At 37.2% G+C, this 12,962-nt stretch overlaps 1 protein-coding gene across 6 annotated transcripts in view; it reads right to left on the bottom strand.

Moving 5' to 3' along the window:
* LOC123528820 (1-phosphatidylinositol 4,5-bisphosphate phosphodiesterase beta-1-like) overlaps positions 1-12,962 on the bottom strand; it is a 223,829-nt gene that overhangs the window by 14,685 nt on the left and 196,182 nt on the right. For 5 of the 6 annotated variants that reach the window (XM_053518644.1, XM_053518665.1, XM_053518670.1 and 2 more), the window contains one exon: positions 4,769-4,861. The exons of the other annotated variant lie outside the window; for it this stretch is intronic. In XM_053518644.1, the coding sequence (XP_053374619.1) occupies positions 4,769-4,861 (93 nt within the window). The remainder of the gene's footprint in view (positions 1-4,768; positions 4,862-12,962) is intronic. 6 annotated transcript variants of the gene reach the window in all.

Genomic DNA, 12,962 nt, shown 5'->3' with positions numbered 1-12,962 from the left:
AGATACAGGCTCTTATAATAACTTATGCTAAGCTTTTCACAGTATAAATAAAATTTATATCAAATTTCTGTTGCAATATTAGAAATAGCATCTCAATGGCGTCAAGATTAAATAGTGATGAGTTGGTAATTTGTAACATATAACACATAAAAAAGTCTTAAATTTCATCTTCTTATTAAGTTATGTAACAAGTGGGGAGATGGGGGGCCATAATGACCTAAAGTTTCTCACCTGACCTTGAGCTTTTGACCTTGAATATATATAAAGACATATATTATCATAGAAGGTAACCAATGTCTTTAACGACTAGAAAATATGTCCATAAAGGCAAATGCCCATGTTATGATGGGACAAAGAAGAGTGCATTTTGTCAGAAATGGCATATTGACAACTGAACATAAATACTGAGCTCCAAAACAGGTCTTGGATTACCCCCCTGTGCTAACAGCTCATCCTGCACTTTTGATTCTGGTGAGCTAAATGTGCATGACCACTTCATGAAAATATACAAAATAACATCATAGGATGCCTCTTTTCCAAAATTTCATTACCATACAGACATGCAAGTAACATGGATATGCTGCAAAAAAAAGCAAGGCAACATTTCACTTTAAGTCCAAGCATCATGCAGAAATAAACAGGAAAGACAAGTATATACAAGAGGGCCAAGAGGGCCCTAGGTCGCTCACCTGAGAAACACACCATAACAGTATAAACATGTTTGACCTAGTGATTTCATGGTAAAAAATATTCTGACCAATTATCATTTAAATTAGAGCAAAAAACTTGAGTTTAAATAAATATTTTCTTTGATTCGAACTGTGACCTAATTTTTGACCCCAGAGTATGAGACCCATATTCGAACTTGACCTAGATTTCATCAAGACTATCATTCTGACCAAATTTCATGAAGATCAATTGAAAAATACAGCCTCTATCGTATACACAAGGTTTTTCTTTGATTTGACCTAGTGACCTACTTTTTGACCCAAGATGACCAATTTTCGAACACGGCCTAGATTTCATTAAGGTTATCATTTTGGACTAATTTCAGAAAGTTCAATTGAAAAATACAGCCTCTTTTGCATATACAAGCTTTTCCTTTGATTTGACCTATGCCCTAGTTTTTTGATCCCAGAGGCCCATATTCGAACTTGACCTAGATTTCATAAAGGGAAATCATTCTGACCAAAATTCATTAAGATAATTGAAAAATACAGCCTCTATTGCATACACAAGGTTTTTCTTTGATTTGACCTAGTGACCTACTTTTGACCCCAGATGACCCATTTTCGAACTCGGCCTAATTTCACAAGGTAATCATTCTGACCAAAATTCATGAAGATTAATTGAAAAATACAGCCTCTATCGCATACACAAGGTTTTTCTTTGTTTTGACCTAGTGACCTATTTTTTTGATCCCAGATGACCCCTTTCAAACTCGGCCTAGATTTCATCAAAGTAATCATTATGACCAAATTTTCATGAAGACAGTTGAAAAAAACAGTCTCTAGGGCACACAAGGTTTTTCTTTGTTTTGACCTATTAACCTAGTTTTTGACCCCAGATAACCCATTTTCAAGCTCGGCCTAGATTTCATAAAGGTAATCATTCTGCCCAAATTTTTCATGAAAAATCAGTTGTAAAATACAGCCTCTATCGCATACACAAGCTAAATGTTGACAGACAGACAGACGACAGACGACGGACATCGAGCGATCAGAAAACCTCACCTGAGCATTGCTCAGGTGAGCTAAAAACAAGAGATCACAGAGTGATCTTGGCGCCCACCATTGAGCCATTTTTGAAAGTTAAAAATTTAAAGACTAGTTCAAGGTCAAAATCAAGGTCAAATGTCATTTCAGTACACAACACTGTGCATGTGGTCCAAATTTGAAAGCTGTAGCTTGAGAAATGTGAAAGTAGGTCACTAGATCAATTTCAAGGTCAAAGTTCATTTCGGTACACAGAACTATGCATGTGCTTCAAATTTGGAGGCTGTAGCTTGAGAAATGTGAAAGAAGGTACTAGGTAAAAATCAAGGTCAAATTTCAATTCAGAACACAAAAATATGCATGTGGTCCATATGTGAAGCTGTAGCTTCAGAAATGTGAAAGTAGGCCACTAGGTCAATCTTAAGATCAAAGTTCATTTCGGTACACAAACCTATGCATGTGGTCCAAATTTGAAGCCTGTACCTTCAGAAATGTGAAAGTAGGTCACTAGGTCAAAATCAAGGTCAAATTTTATTTCAGAACACAAAACTATGCATGTGGTCCAAATTTGAAGCCTGTACCTTCAAAAATGTGAAAGTAGGTCAATGTCAAGGTCAAAGTTTGTTTCGGTACACAAACCTATGCATGTGGTCCAAATTTGAAGGCTGTAGTTACAGAAATGTTAAAGTAGGTCACTAGGTCAAGATAAAGGTCAACTCATGTCAAGGTTCATCTTGCCACTCAAAACTATACATGTGGTTCAAATTTGAAAGTTGCAGGTTATGGACATGAAGTTTTTCCCTATATAAGTCTACATGAACCATGTGACCCCCGGGGTGGGACCATATTTGAACCTAGGGGGATAATTTGAACAAACTTGGTAGAGAACCATTAGATGATGCTACATTACAAATATCGAAGCCCTAGGCTTTGTGGTTTGGACAAGAAGATTTTCAAAGTTTTTCCCTATATAAGTCTATGTAAAACATGTGACCCCGAGGGTGGGGCCATATTTGACCCTAGGGGAATAATTTGAACAATCTTAGTAGAGGACCACTAGATGATGTCACATACAAAATATCAAAGCCCTACGCCCTGTGGTTTTGGACAAGAGGTTTTTCAAAGTTTTTAACTATATAATTAAGTCTATATAAACCATGTGACCCCCGGGGCGGGGCCATATTTGACCCCAGGGAAATAATTTGAACAATTTGGGTAGAGGACCACTAGATGATGCTACATACCAAATATCAAAGCCCTAGGCCCTGTGGTTTTGGACAAGAAGTTTTTCCCTATATAAATGTGTAAATTGTGTAAATTATAAAAATAAACAAAGGGCCATAACTCACTCAAAAATTATTGAACCAGTCGATTTTCAGGGGGACACAACTAGGGTACCAATACATCATTCTGACAAAGTTTGGTTAAAATCCCCCAGAAGTTTCTGAGAAGATGCGATAACGAGAAATTGTTAACGGACTGACGGACGGACGGACCACGGACGCAGAGTGATTTGAACAGCCCACCATCTGATGATAAAAAGCATTGCATCTAACTACATTTCAAACAATAGTGCCAGACTGTCACAAAATACGCCCGTCGAAATATTCAGATCTGTAAATTCAAGAACCATAATCCAAGAGTGCCTGGGGCGATTCAGGTGGTTATAAAACTTGGCCAAGATATTATGCCCACAAACATTGTCACCAAGTTTGGTGAAGATCAGATGAAAACTGTTCGACTTAGGGTGGACAAGGCTAAATTTGCAGTTTTTCGAGTAAATCACGGGCCATAATCCAAGAGTGCCTTGGGTGATTTGGGTGGTTATCTAACTTGGCCGAGATATTATGCCCATAAACATTGTCACCAAGTTTGGTGAAGATTGGGTGAAAACTGTTCGACTTCGAGAACGGACAAGGCTAAATTGGCAGTTTTTCGACTAATTCAAGGGCCATAATCCCAGAGTGCCTGGGGCGCTTTGGGTGGTTATCGAAGTTAGCCGAGATATTATGCCCACAAACATTGTCAGCAAGTTTGGTGAAGATTGGACGAAAACTGTTTGACTTAAGAGAGTCAACATGCCTAAAGTGGCAGTTTTTCGAGTAATTCAAGGGCCATAATCCAAGAGTGCCTGAGGCTATTTAGGTGGTTATGGAACTTGGCCGAGATATTATGCCCACAAACACTGTCAGCAAGTTTGGTGAAGATGGGATGAAAACTGTTCGACTTAGAGAGCCGACATGCTTTAGGACGCCCGCCCGCCACAGGTGTTCACATAATATGCCCTGCTCTTTCAGAGACGGGCGTATAAAAAGGAAAACACTGCATCTAAATACAATCAAAAAAAGGAAAACATTGTATCTAACTAAAACTCAAAGTACGTAAAATATACATGTATAAACCCTTTACAAGCAACAAAAGTCATCTGTTCACAAATATTTTAATAAAAATACTCCAAACCAAAGCTAAGGATCCCTTAACTAGCAATAGAAAAAAAAAACATGGAGGTCATTTAACATAAAAGGACATAAATCAATTCATGCAAAAATCAACAGTTAAAATAATTTCTCCCTTTGAGGAACAGTTTCCTTCATGCAAAAATCAACAGTTAAAATAATTTCTTCCTTTGAGGAACAGTTTCCATGCATCTGGACTGGGTTGAAAAATGACTAAAACCTCTTTGATAGTGCTTTACAAATCATTCTGCTTACAGTCCTTATTTACAATAGCAGAGACTGTGAAACAAGATGTTTTAACTCATTTATATTTAAAAATATTTTGTTTTTAAAATGATTATGGTCTTTTTAAAAAAACGTGATTTTGAAAAAGTAAACTAATGCTAATCTTTCTATTTTATATAACTTAACTTTAATCTACTCATAATCAGATACTCATTTTCTGAAATAGCTATGCCAATTCATTAAGTACATTGAGAGAAAACAAAAGGTGGTTCTCAAACTTCAAAACATAAACCACATTCATTGCTCAGGAAAAACAATAACACTCATGCATATGTATCAACACAACATTTTTTCAACAACATAACATCTTACCATTGAGTTTAGTTGTTGAGATTACGGAAATACCCATTACCACATTTTCATTGGACGGCATCCGAGATACCCCAGTTAAAGCTCCAGATACACCTGTACATGAATATTTGCACTCTGTAACTCTTGTTATTTTATTGTTTACTTTTACCGCCTTGATAACAGAGTACAATATCGAAACAGTCACATATACACAAAGGCCTAAATGTTATATATAACTATGCTGTAACAAAGAAGAACAAAAGTGTGTGTGCTGTCTGTTTCAGTATGTGCATTGTATCTCCATGTGTCAATGTGTGTACTAGTGATGGGCCGATTAGCGGATATAATCGATTGACGGCCCAGAAAAATCCAACCGATCCGATAACCATTTTTGTTTTCTCAGAGTCGATAGCGGGTACGAATCTACACGGGGATGAACGAAGGTTTCCAAAGGGAAATAAAGGTGCGGAGAATTTTTGTTTTTAACTTAGAAATATCCGAAATATGGACTACCTGCATGCATAACGGATAAAACAGAAGTATTCCGACACTCAAACGTTAGTATTTCGTTTCAGTTATCCAGTGAAAATGGATTTAACATCTTACAGTTAAGATCAACTGTTAACATGGCGGCGTCCATAGCGTCAATAAAAGTGGGCCAAAAAAAATAGCGAAACTTTGATAAATTTTCGTATTTTTTCAACGGTAGCCCGAGGGGAAATTTTTCTGTTGAAACTGGACACTAATGCCGTCAAATTTCCGTTTCCATGACGTAATTTCCCAAAGGAAAGAACTTTGGTGTTTTTATGCAGTTGCAGTTGTCATCGAGTTGTCATGATTTTGTTCTGCCAAAATTCCCTTTACCCAGTATCGCTGACCATGTACATATGGAAAAAAGATAAACTCTGATTTTTATCTGATCATTTTTTACCAAGCTTCATGACATTGTTTATGCCATAGCAACAAGTAGTTGGAACATGGTGCTACTCGGTAGTGTCAGGGTATGGTAACCATTGTATGAAAATATTTAATATTACCGAAAAATAACTGAATTCAAATTTTAAAGATTTTCTACAATCACTATTTTTGTCAGCCAGAGAAAGACTGTTTCTTCCTTGCTGTATGCTAGATATGTTTCAGGTACAGGTATCCATCAACTGTCACAAATGACAGTTATTAGTCTATGATACATTATGTAAACCAATTGCAATTTATTGTTGTTTCCCTGTCTGCAACTAATTAGGCATTACTAAACAAGTTTCTGTTTACCATGAACCAGCTTTAAAACATCTGATTAATGGTAGTTCTTTATTTTTCAAAAGAGCATATGAATTTTAAGAAAAACAGTCACTTTAAAGACATGACTATCTGAATAAACAAGTATGAAAATAAATTACATTCAACCGATTATTTTTCCGATACATCGCATCGGTTTGCTAACCGATTCCAACCGATAACCGGTTGGAGTTTTCCAACCGATGTCCCATCACTAGTGTACTGTGTCTTCCCATATCAGTGTGTGTACTGCAATACTCAGTATCAGTGTGTGAACTGTGTCTTCCCGTGTCAGTGTGTGTAGTGTGTCTCCCTGTGTCAGTGTGTGTACTGCAATACTCAGTATCAGTGTGTGTACTGTGTCTTCCCATGTCAGTGTGTGTACTGTGTCTTCCTGTGTCAGTGTGTGTACTGCAATACTCAGTATCAGTAAGTGTACTGCGTCTTCCCATGTCAGTGTGTGTAGTGTGTCTTCCTGTGTCAGTGTGTGTACTGTGTCTTCCCATGTCAGTGTGTGTACTGTGTCTTCCCATGTCAGTGTGTGTACTGTGTCTTCCTGTGTCAGTGTGTGTACTGCAATACTCAGTATCAGTAAGTGTACTGCGTCTTCCCATGTCAGTGTGTGTAGTGTGTCTTCCTGTGTCAGTGTGCAGGGATATAAATTTACACTCAGACCCTATTAGCCTTCTGGGCTCCTTACAGGCAAATTCTAGAGGCCCAGCCTAAAAATTAGGGGCCCAGCTATTATTACTGGAAAAATATACTAACAGTGGTTTAGATCTACATACTTGATAATAAGTCTTGTAATTTGCTTCCTGCCAAAATACATCAAAATCTTAAATATAAATACAGAACACTCATCAAACTCACATTGAAAGAGGAAAGTTATAATCAACTAGTGCATGACATGTTCTAAACATAGGACACAGCCTCTCAAACATGGACACACTTACTTTAATTTAGTTTGAATGATTTTTGCAGCACTAGAGGATTTGGGTTGTTTATGGATATTTTGATAGAGGCTGCACGCTTATGGACATCTGAATTCTAGTATTTTATTACATTGTTGAGTTACAGGACTTGCAACCCATCACGAAATTATTACTTGTACAAAAAGTACAAACCATGTTGCGGTCGGTGTTCTAAGCAGCCACGGTCTGTTAACAGCCCATTTTTCATTAAAAGTCCTCATATATATCGGTAATTTTAAATGGTCGATTTAAGTGACGTCGTGCATATTAATAAGACAGTCTCGGAAAAACCCATAATACTGACATAAGGAGAATCCAAAGCCATTCGCCGGCTGGGCGACTATCTTGGAAAATTGACTTGACCAGCTTCAAATCTGGTCGCACTGGGCGAGTGTTAATTTATATCCCTGGTGTGTGTATTGCAACGATCAGTATCAGTGTGTGTACTGCGTCTTCCCATGTCAGTGTGTGTAGTGTGTCCCCCTGTGTCAGTGTGTGTACTGTAACAGTCAGCATGTGTGTGTTTACTGTGTCTTTCCATGTCAGTGTGTGTAGTGTGTCTTCCTGTGTCAGTGTGTATACTGCACATACTTAGTATCAGTGTGTGTACTGTGTCTTCCCATATCAGTGTGTGTAGTGTGTCTTCCTGTGTCAGTGTGTATACTGCACATACTTAGTATCAGTGTGTGTACTGTGTCTTCCCATGTCAGTGTGTGTAGTATATCTCCCTGTGTCAGTGTGTATACTGCACATACTTAGTATCAGTGTGTGTACTGTGTCTTCCCATATCAGTGTGTGTAGTGTGTCTTCCTGTGTCAGTGTGTATACTGCAATACTTAGTATCAGTGTGTGTACTGTGTCTTCCCATGTCAGTGTGTGTAGTATATCTCCCTGTGTCAGTGTGTATACTGCAATACTTAGTATCAGTGTGTGTACTCTATCTTCTTATGTCAGTGTGTGTAGTATATTTCCCTGTGTCAGTGTGTGTACTGTAATACTCAGTATCAGTGTGTGTACTGTATCTTTCCATGTCAGTGTGTGTAGTATATCTCCCTATGTCAGTGTGTGTAGTATATCTCCCTGTGTCAGTGTGTGTACTGCAATACTCAGTATCAGTGTGTTGTCACAAATTGACATACTGGCCTTATTTTATCTGTAGTGTAAATGCAGGTATTGCATCATCTTTTTGTAAATTTTTGAGTTATTGAGGTAAATGTCAGATTTCACGCATAAATTACCTCTAATGTTTTTCTGTATTTCATTACTTAAATTTTCATGTAAATTTTATTAAATTCGGTTCAGTAATAAGAAAGTTGAAATTTAATAAACTTCAAAAATTTATGTTTTTATCCCCAAAACCACTATAATGGGCCTCAAATTGTCAATTTCAATCCACGCCAAAATAGTCAGATTTCCCGGCTATTCAATCTCCCACTTTGGAAAGCAAAAACTCCCACTTGGCGTTCAGAAAAAGTTGGGATGTCTGTGCCTTGCGCACACCACCTTCCGACATTATAGACGAATCTATGTCTGATTAATTTTCTTGCTAGAAATTTATGCTCGATCGAGGTAAGAAATTTATTTGTTAGATTTTGTATGATTTTTGAATTACAAATTTTTATTTGGTAAATTTTGTTCATTCTGCCTAATTCCTGTAAAAATTTTCTTTTCGGCATGTATTTTGGCTAGTTTTTGGTATGTCAGGATAATTTAATTAAATTTTTCAGACTTTTGTAAAATTATTTCGAAAGAGGAAAACTAAAATGTTTCGTTTTTATAAGATGTAAAATTTTTACTGAAATTTGTTACATGATATTTATAAAGTATCTGTTTCAAAAACATATGTCAAACATTTCGGGGTTGTAGGGGAAAGCCATTACTGGGATTGTAATTTTATGTATAAATCTATGTGGCAAGTCTAGTACTATGTATGTAATATATTATTGTAATATGAAGTTGTGTGCCAGTCTATTGCATATACATACAATGTCCGTTTTAGTGTATGGCATTAGATATTATAGGGATGCCAACTATGATATAACGTTTGATTTACATTGAATTTTGTTAATTTGTAGTTGTAAATAATAGCTGCAGTTTATCATTTCCGTATCTATAATGTTCAAACATAAACTTTCATATCTTTTTCATACTTTAATGTTAGACTTTTAAGTAATTAATTTTTGTAACAAGAGGGCCAAGATGCCCTAGTCGCTCACCCAAGAAACCCCTCCATAACAGTGTAAAAACATGTTTGACCTAGTGATTTCATGGAAACAAAATATTCTGACCAATTTTCATTAAATTGGACCAAAAAATTGGTCTCTTGCGATAAAACAAGCATTTTCTTAGATATGAACCCAGTTTTGACCCTAGAAAGACCCATGTTCAAACTCGACTAATTTATCAAGGCAATCATTCTGACCAAAATTCTGAAATCCCAAATGAAAAATACAGCCTCTATCACAACAGAAGTTTTTTTCTTTGATTTGCCAAGTGACCTAGTTTTTGACCTCAGATGACCATATTCAAATTCGACCTAGATTTCATTAAGGCAATCAACTTGACCAAATTTCATAAATATCAACTGAAAAAAAACATCTCTATCGCATACACAAGATTTTTTCTTTAATTTGACCTAGTGACCTAGTTTTTGACCCTCAGATGACCCCTATTCAAAACCGACCCTAGTTTCATCAAGGGAATCACTCTGCCAAATTTCATGAAGATCAATTGACAAATACATCCTCTATTCATACACAATTTTTTCTTCGATTTGACCTAGTGTCCTAGTTTTTGACCCCAGATGACCCCTTTTCGAAATCAGCCTAGATTTTATCAAGGTAAAACATTCTGGCTAAATTTCATGAAGATCAGTTGAAAAATACAGCCTTATTGCATACACAAGGTTTTCTTTGATTTGACCTAGTGACCTAGTTTTTGACCCCAATGACCCATTTTCGAACTTGGTCTAAATTTCATCAAGGCAATCATTCTGACCAAAATTCATGAAGATCAATTGAAAATACACCTCTATCGCATACACAAGGTTTTTAGTGATATGACCCCAGTGACCTAGTTTTTTACCCCAATGACCCATTTCGAACTCGGCCTAGATTTCATCAAGGTTATCATTCTGACCAAAATTCATGAAGATCAATTGAAAAATACCGCCTCTATCGCATACACAAGGTTTTTCTTTGATTTGACCTAGTGACCTAGTTTTTGACCCCGCATGACCCATTTTCGAACTCGGCCTAGATTTCATCAAGGCAATCATTCTGACCAAAATTCATGAAGATCAATTGAAAAATACAGCCTGTATCGCATACACAAGGTTTTTCTTTGATTTGACCTAGTGACCTAGTTTTTGACCCGAGATGACCCATTCTCGAACTCGGCCTAGATTTCATCAAGGTTATCATTCTGACCAATTTTCATGAAGATCAGTTGAAAAATACAGCCTCTATCGCATACACAAGCTAAATGTTGACGGACAGACAGACGACAGACGACAGACAGACGCCGGACATCGAGTGATCAGAAAAACTCACCTGAGCATTGCTCAGGTGAGCTAATAATGGAAGTAATTAGTGACATATTTTAATCACGTGACGTCTGAACTTAGTAGCACATATATTTTGTATAAGTAGCACGTATTATTTATGGGAGCCTACGGAGGTATGGTGTACCCAAAGGAGCAGTTTTATGCCCTGACTTATTTGTTTTGCTATGGTGCTTACCATATGTTATATATTTTAGCTTCTTCCGCCAGACGATTTTACCTGGTGATGTCATAACCCGGAAGTACAATGCCCGAGGTTCACTTGTCTTCACTCGCCTGGATGTGATATTCCCAGCACAGAGCTTACGTCCCATGGTTGTGCCGTAAACCGCAAAGACGCTGATTTTTGTTATCCTCTGAAGTCAGCTCAGGGATGCAATCACCTACCACCATAGGGAGCCAACACGGAATCAACGTATTCACGGTTTAAAGGGACTTGATTTACAGATACGTTTATATATTGTTTGTGCTACTTAAAGTTCTCAATTAAATTAACGAACTGTACCACGTCACATTAGAAGGGAACTATACGAACTTTGTATCTGGTGACACTGAATTTTTATTTTTTTTTTTTCTTTCTTATAATCAGTTGTTTTTTTTCATATCATCTATTCATTGTTAATAATCATCTTATGTAAATAAATTTGTAAATATTGTAAAGGGTGTTGATTTGTTCTGATGGTTACTGTCGCCGGTACGGCCTTTCCTGTCACATGTGTGTACTGTATCTTCCCATGTGTAGTGTGTAGTGTGTCTCCCTGAGTCAATGTGTGTACTGCAACAGTCGGCATGTGTGTGTTTACTATGTCTTTCCATGTTTGTGACTGTAATACTCAGCATCTGTGTGTGTACTGTGTCTCCTTGAGTCAGTGTGTGTATTGCATTCTCTCGGTGTCAGTGTATGTAACGCATCTCCCTGTGTCAATGTGTGTACTGCATCTCTAGGTGCCAGTGTGTGCAGTGTGTCTCCCGGCATGTCTGTGTGTGTACTACATCTCTAGGTGCCAGTGTGTGCAGTGTGTCTCCTGGCATGTCTGTGTGTGTACTGTGTCTTTCCATGTCAGTATGTGAACCATGTCTCCCTTTGTCAGTGTGTGTACTGCAATACTGGGTATCAGTGTGTGTACTGTGTCTTCCTGTGTTATTGTGTGTACTGCATGTTTGGGTGTCAGTGTATGCACTGTATCTCACCTTGTCAATATGTGTACTGTGTCTTCAAATGTCAGTATTTATGTTCCTTTTATCTATTTTATAGTCTTTACAAGGATCTGAAATATTCTCCACCAATTCATGAACAAAAGGTTTGCAAATGAAGTAGTTATGTAATTTCCATCTGTTAAGATGATCTGAGCACATACAGTAACAGACAGCATAGGTGTCAGTATCAGGAAACACAAGTGTCAGTGTTAATATACATGTAGAGAAGGAAGCAGATAATGTTCTGGGAACTATTAAATGTAAATGCCCATGGTGCTTAAAATAGCAACTTCATATAAAATGATAATGGTGTTTGAAATGAAAATAGTGTTTAATTGTAGGTGTGCTTGAAATAGTAACATACTTTTTCAATGAAAAGGGACACCTGTCTTTAAAGGTAGTGTGGTGTTAGTAAGCAAAACTGTCATGCAGACCTCATTCTTACACTGAAATTTAAAATGAAAGAAATTGTGTCATCTCTTTTCAAATCAAAATATTTCAGTACAGTATCAATAAACAAGAGGACCATGATGGTCCTGAATCGCTCACCTATCCCCACATGACCCAGTGTTGAACTGAGTATGACGTCGTTATTTCTATTATTTGACACAGTGACGTAGTTTTTGAGCACATGTGACCTAGATATCATCAAGATAAAAAATTCTGACCAATTTTCATGAAGATCCATTGAAAAATATGGCCTCTAGAGAGGTCACAAGGTTTTTCTATTTTTAGACCTACTGACCTAGTTTTTGACCCCATGTGACCCAGTTTCGAACTTGACCTAGATATCATCAAGGTGACCATTCTGACCAATTTTCATGAAGATCCATTGAGAAATATGGCCTCTAGAGAGGTCACAAGGTTTTTCTATTTTTAGACCTACTGACCTAGTTTTTGATCCAACATGACCCAGTATCAAACTTGACCTAGATATCATCAAGGTGAACATTCTGACCAATATTCATGAAGTTCTCATGAAAAATATGGCCTCTAGAGAGGTCACAAGGTTTTTCTATTTTTAGATCTACTGACCTAGTTTTTACCCCCACGTGACCCAGTTTCGAACTTGACCTAGATATCATCAAGGTGAACATTCTGACCAATTTTCATGAAGATCCATTGAGAAATATGGCCTCTAGAGAGGTCAAAAGGTTTTTCTATTTTTAGACCTAATGACCTAGTTTTTGACCCCACGTGACCCAGTTTC

The sequence above is a fragment of the Mercenaria mercenaria genome, chromosome 1 (genome assembly GCF_021730395.1).
Source record: "Mercenaria mercenaria strain notata chromosome 1, MADL_Memer_1, whole genome shotgun sequence".
NCBI classification, from domain to species: domain Eukaryota; kingdom Metazoa; phylum Mollusca; class Bivalvia; order Venerida; family Veneridae; genus Mercenaria; species Mercenaria mercenaria.
This window is presented reverse-complemented; position numbering and strand designations above follow the sequence as displayed.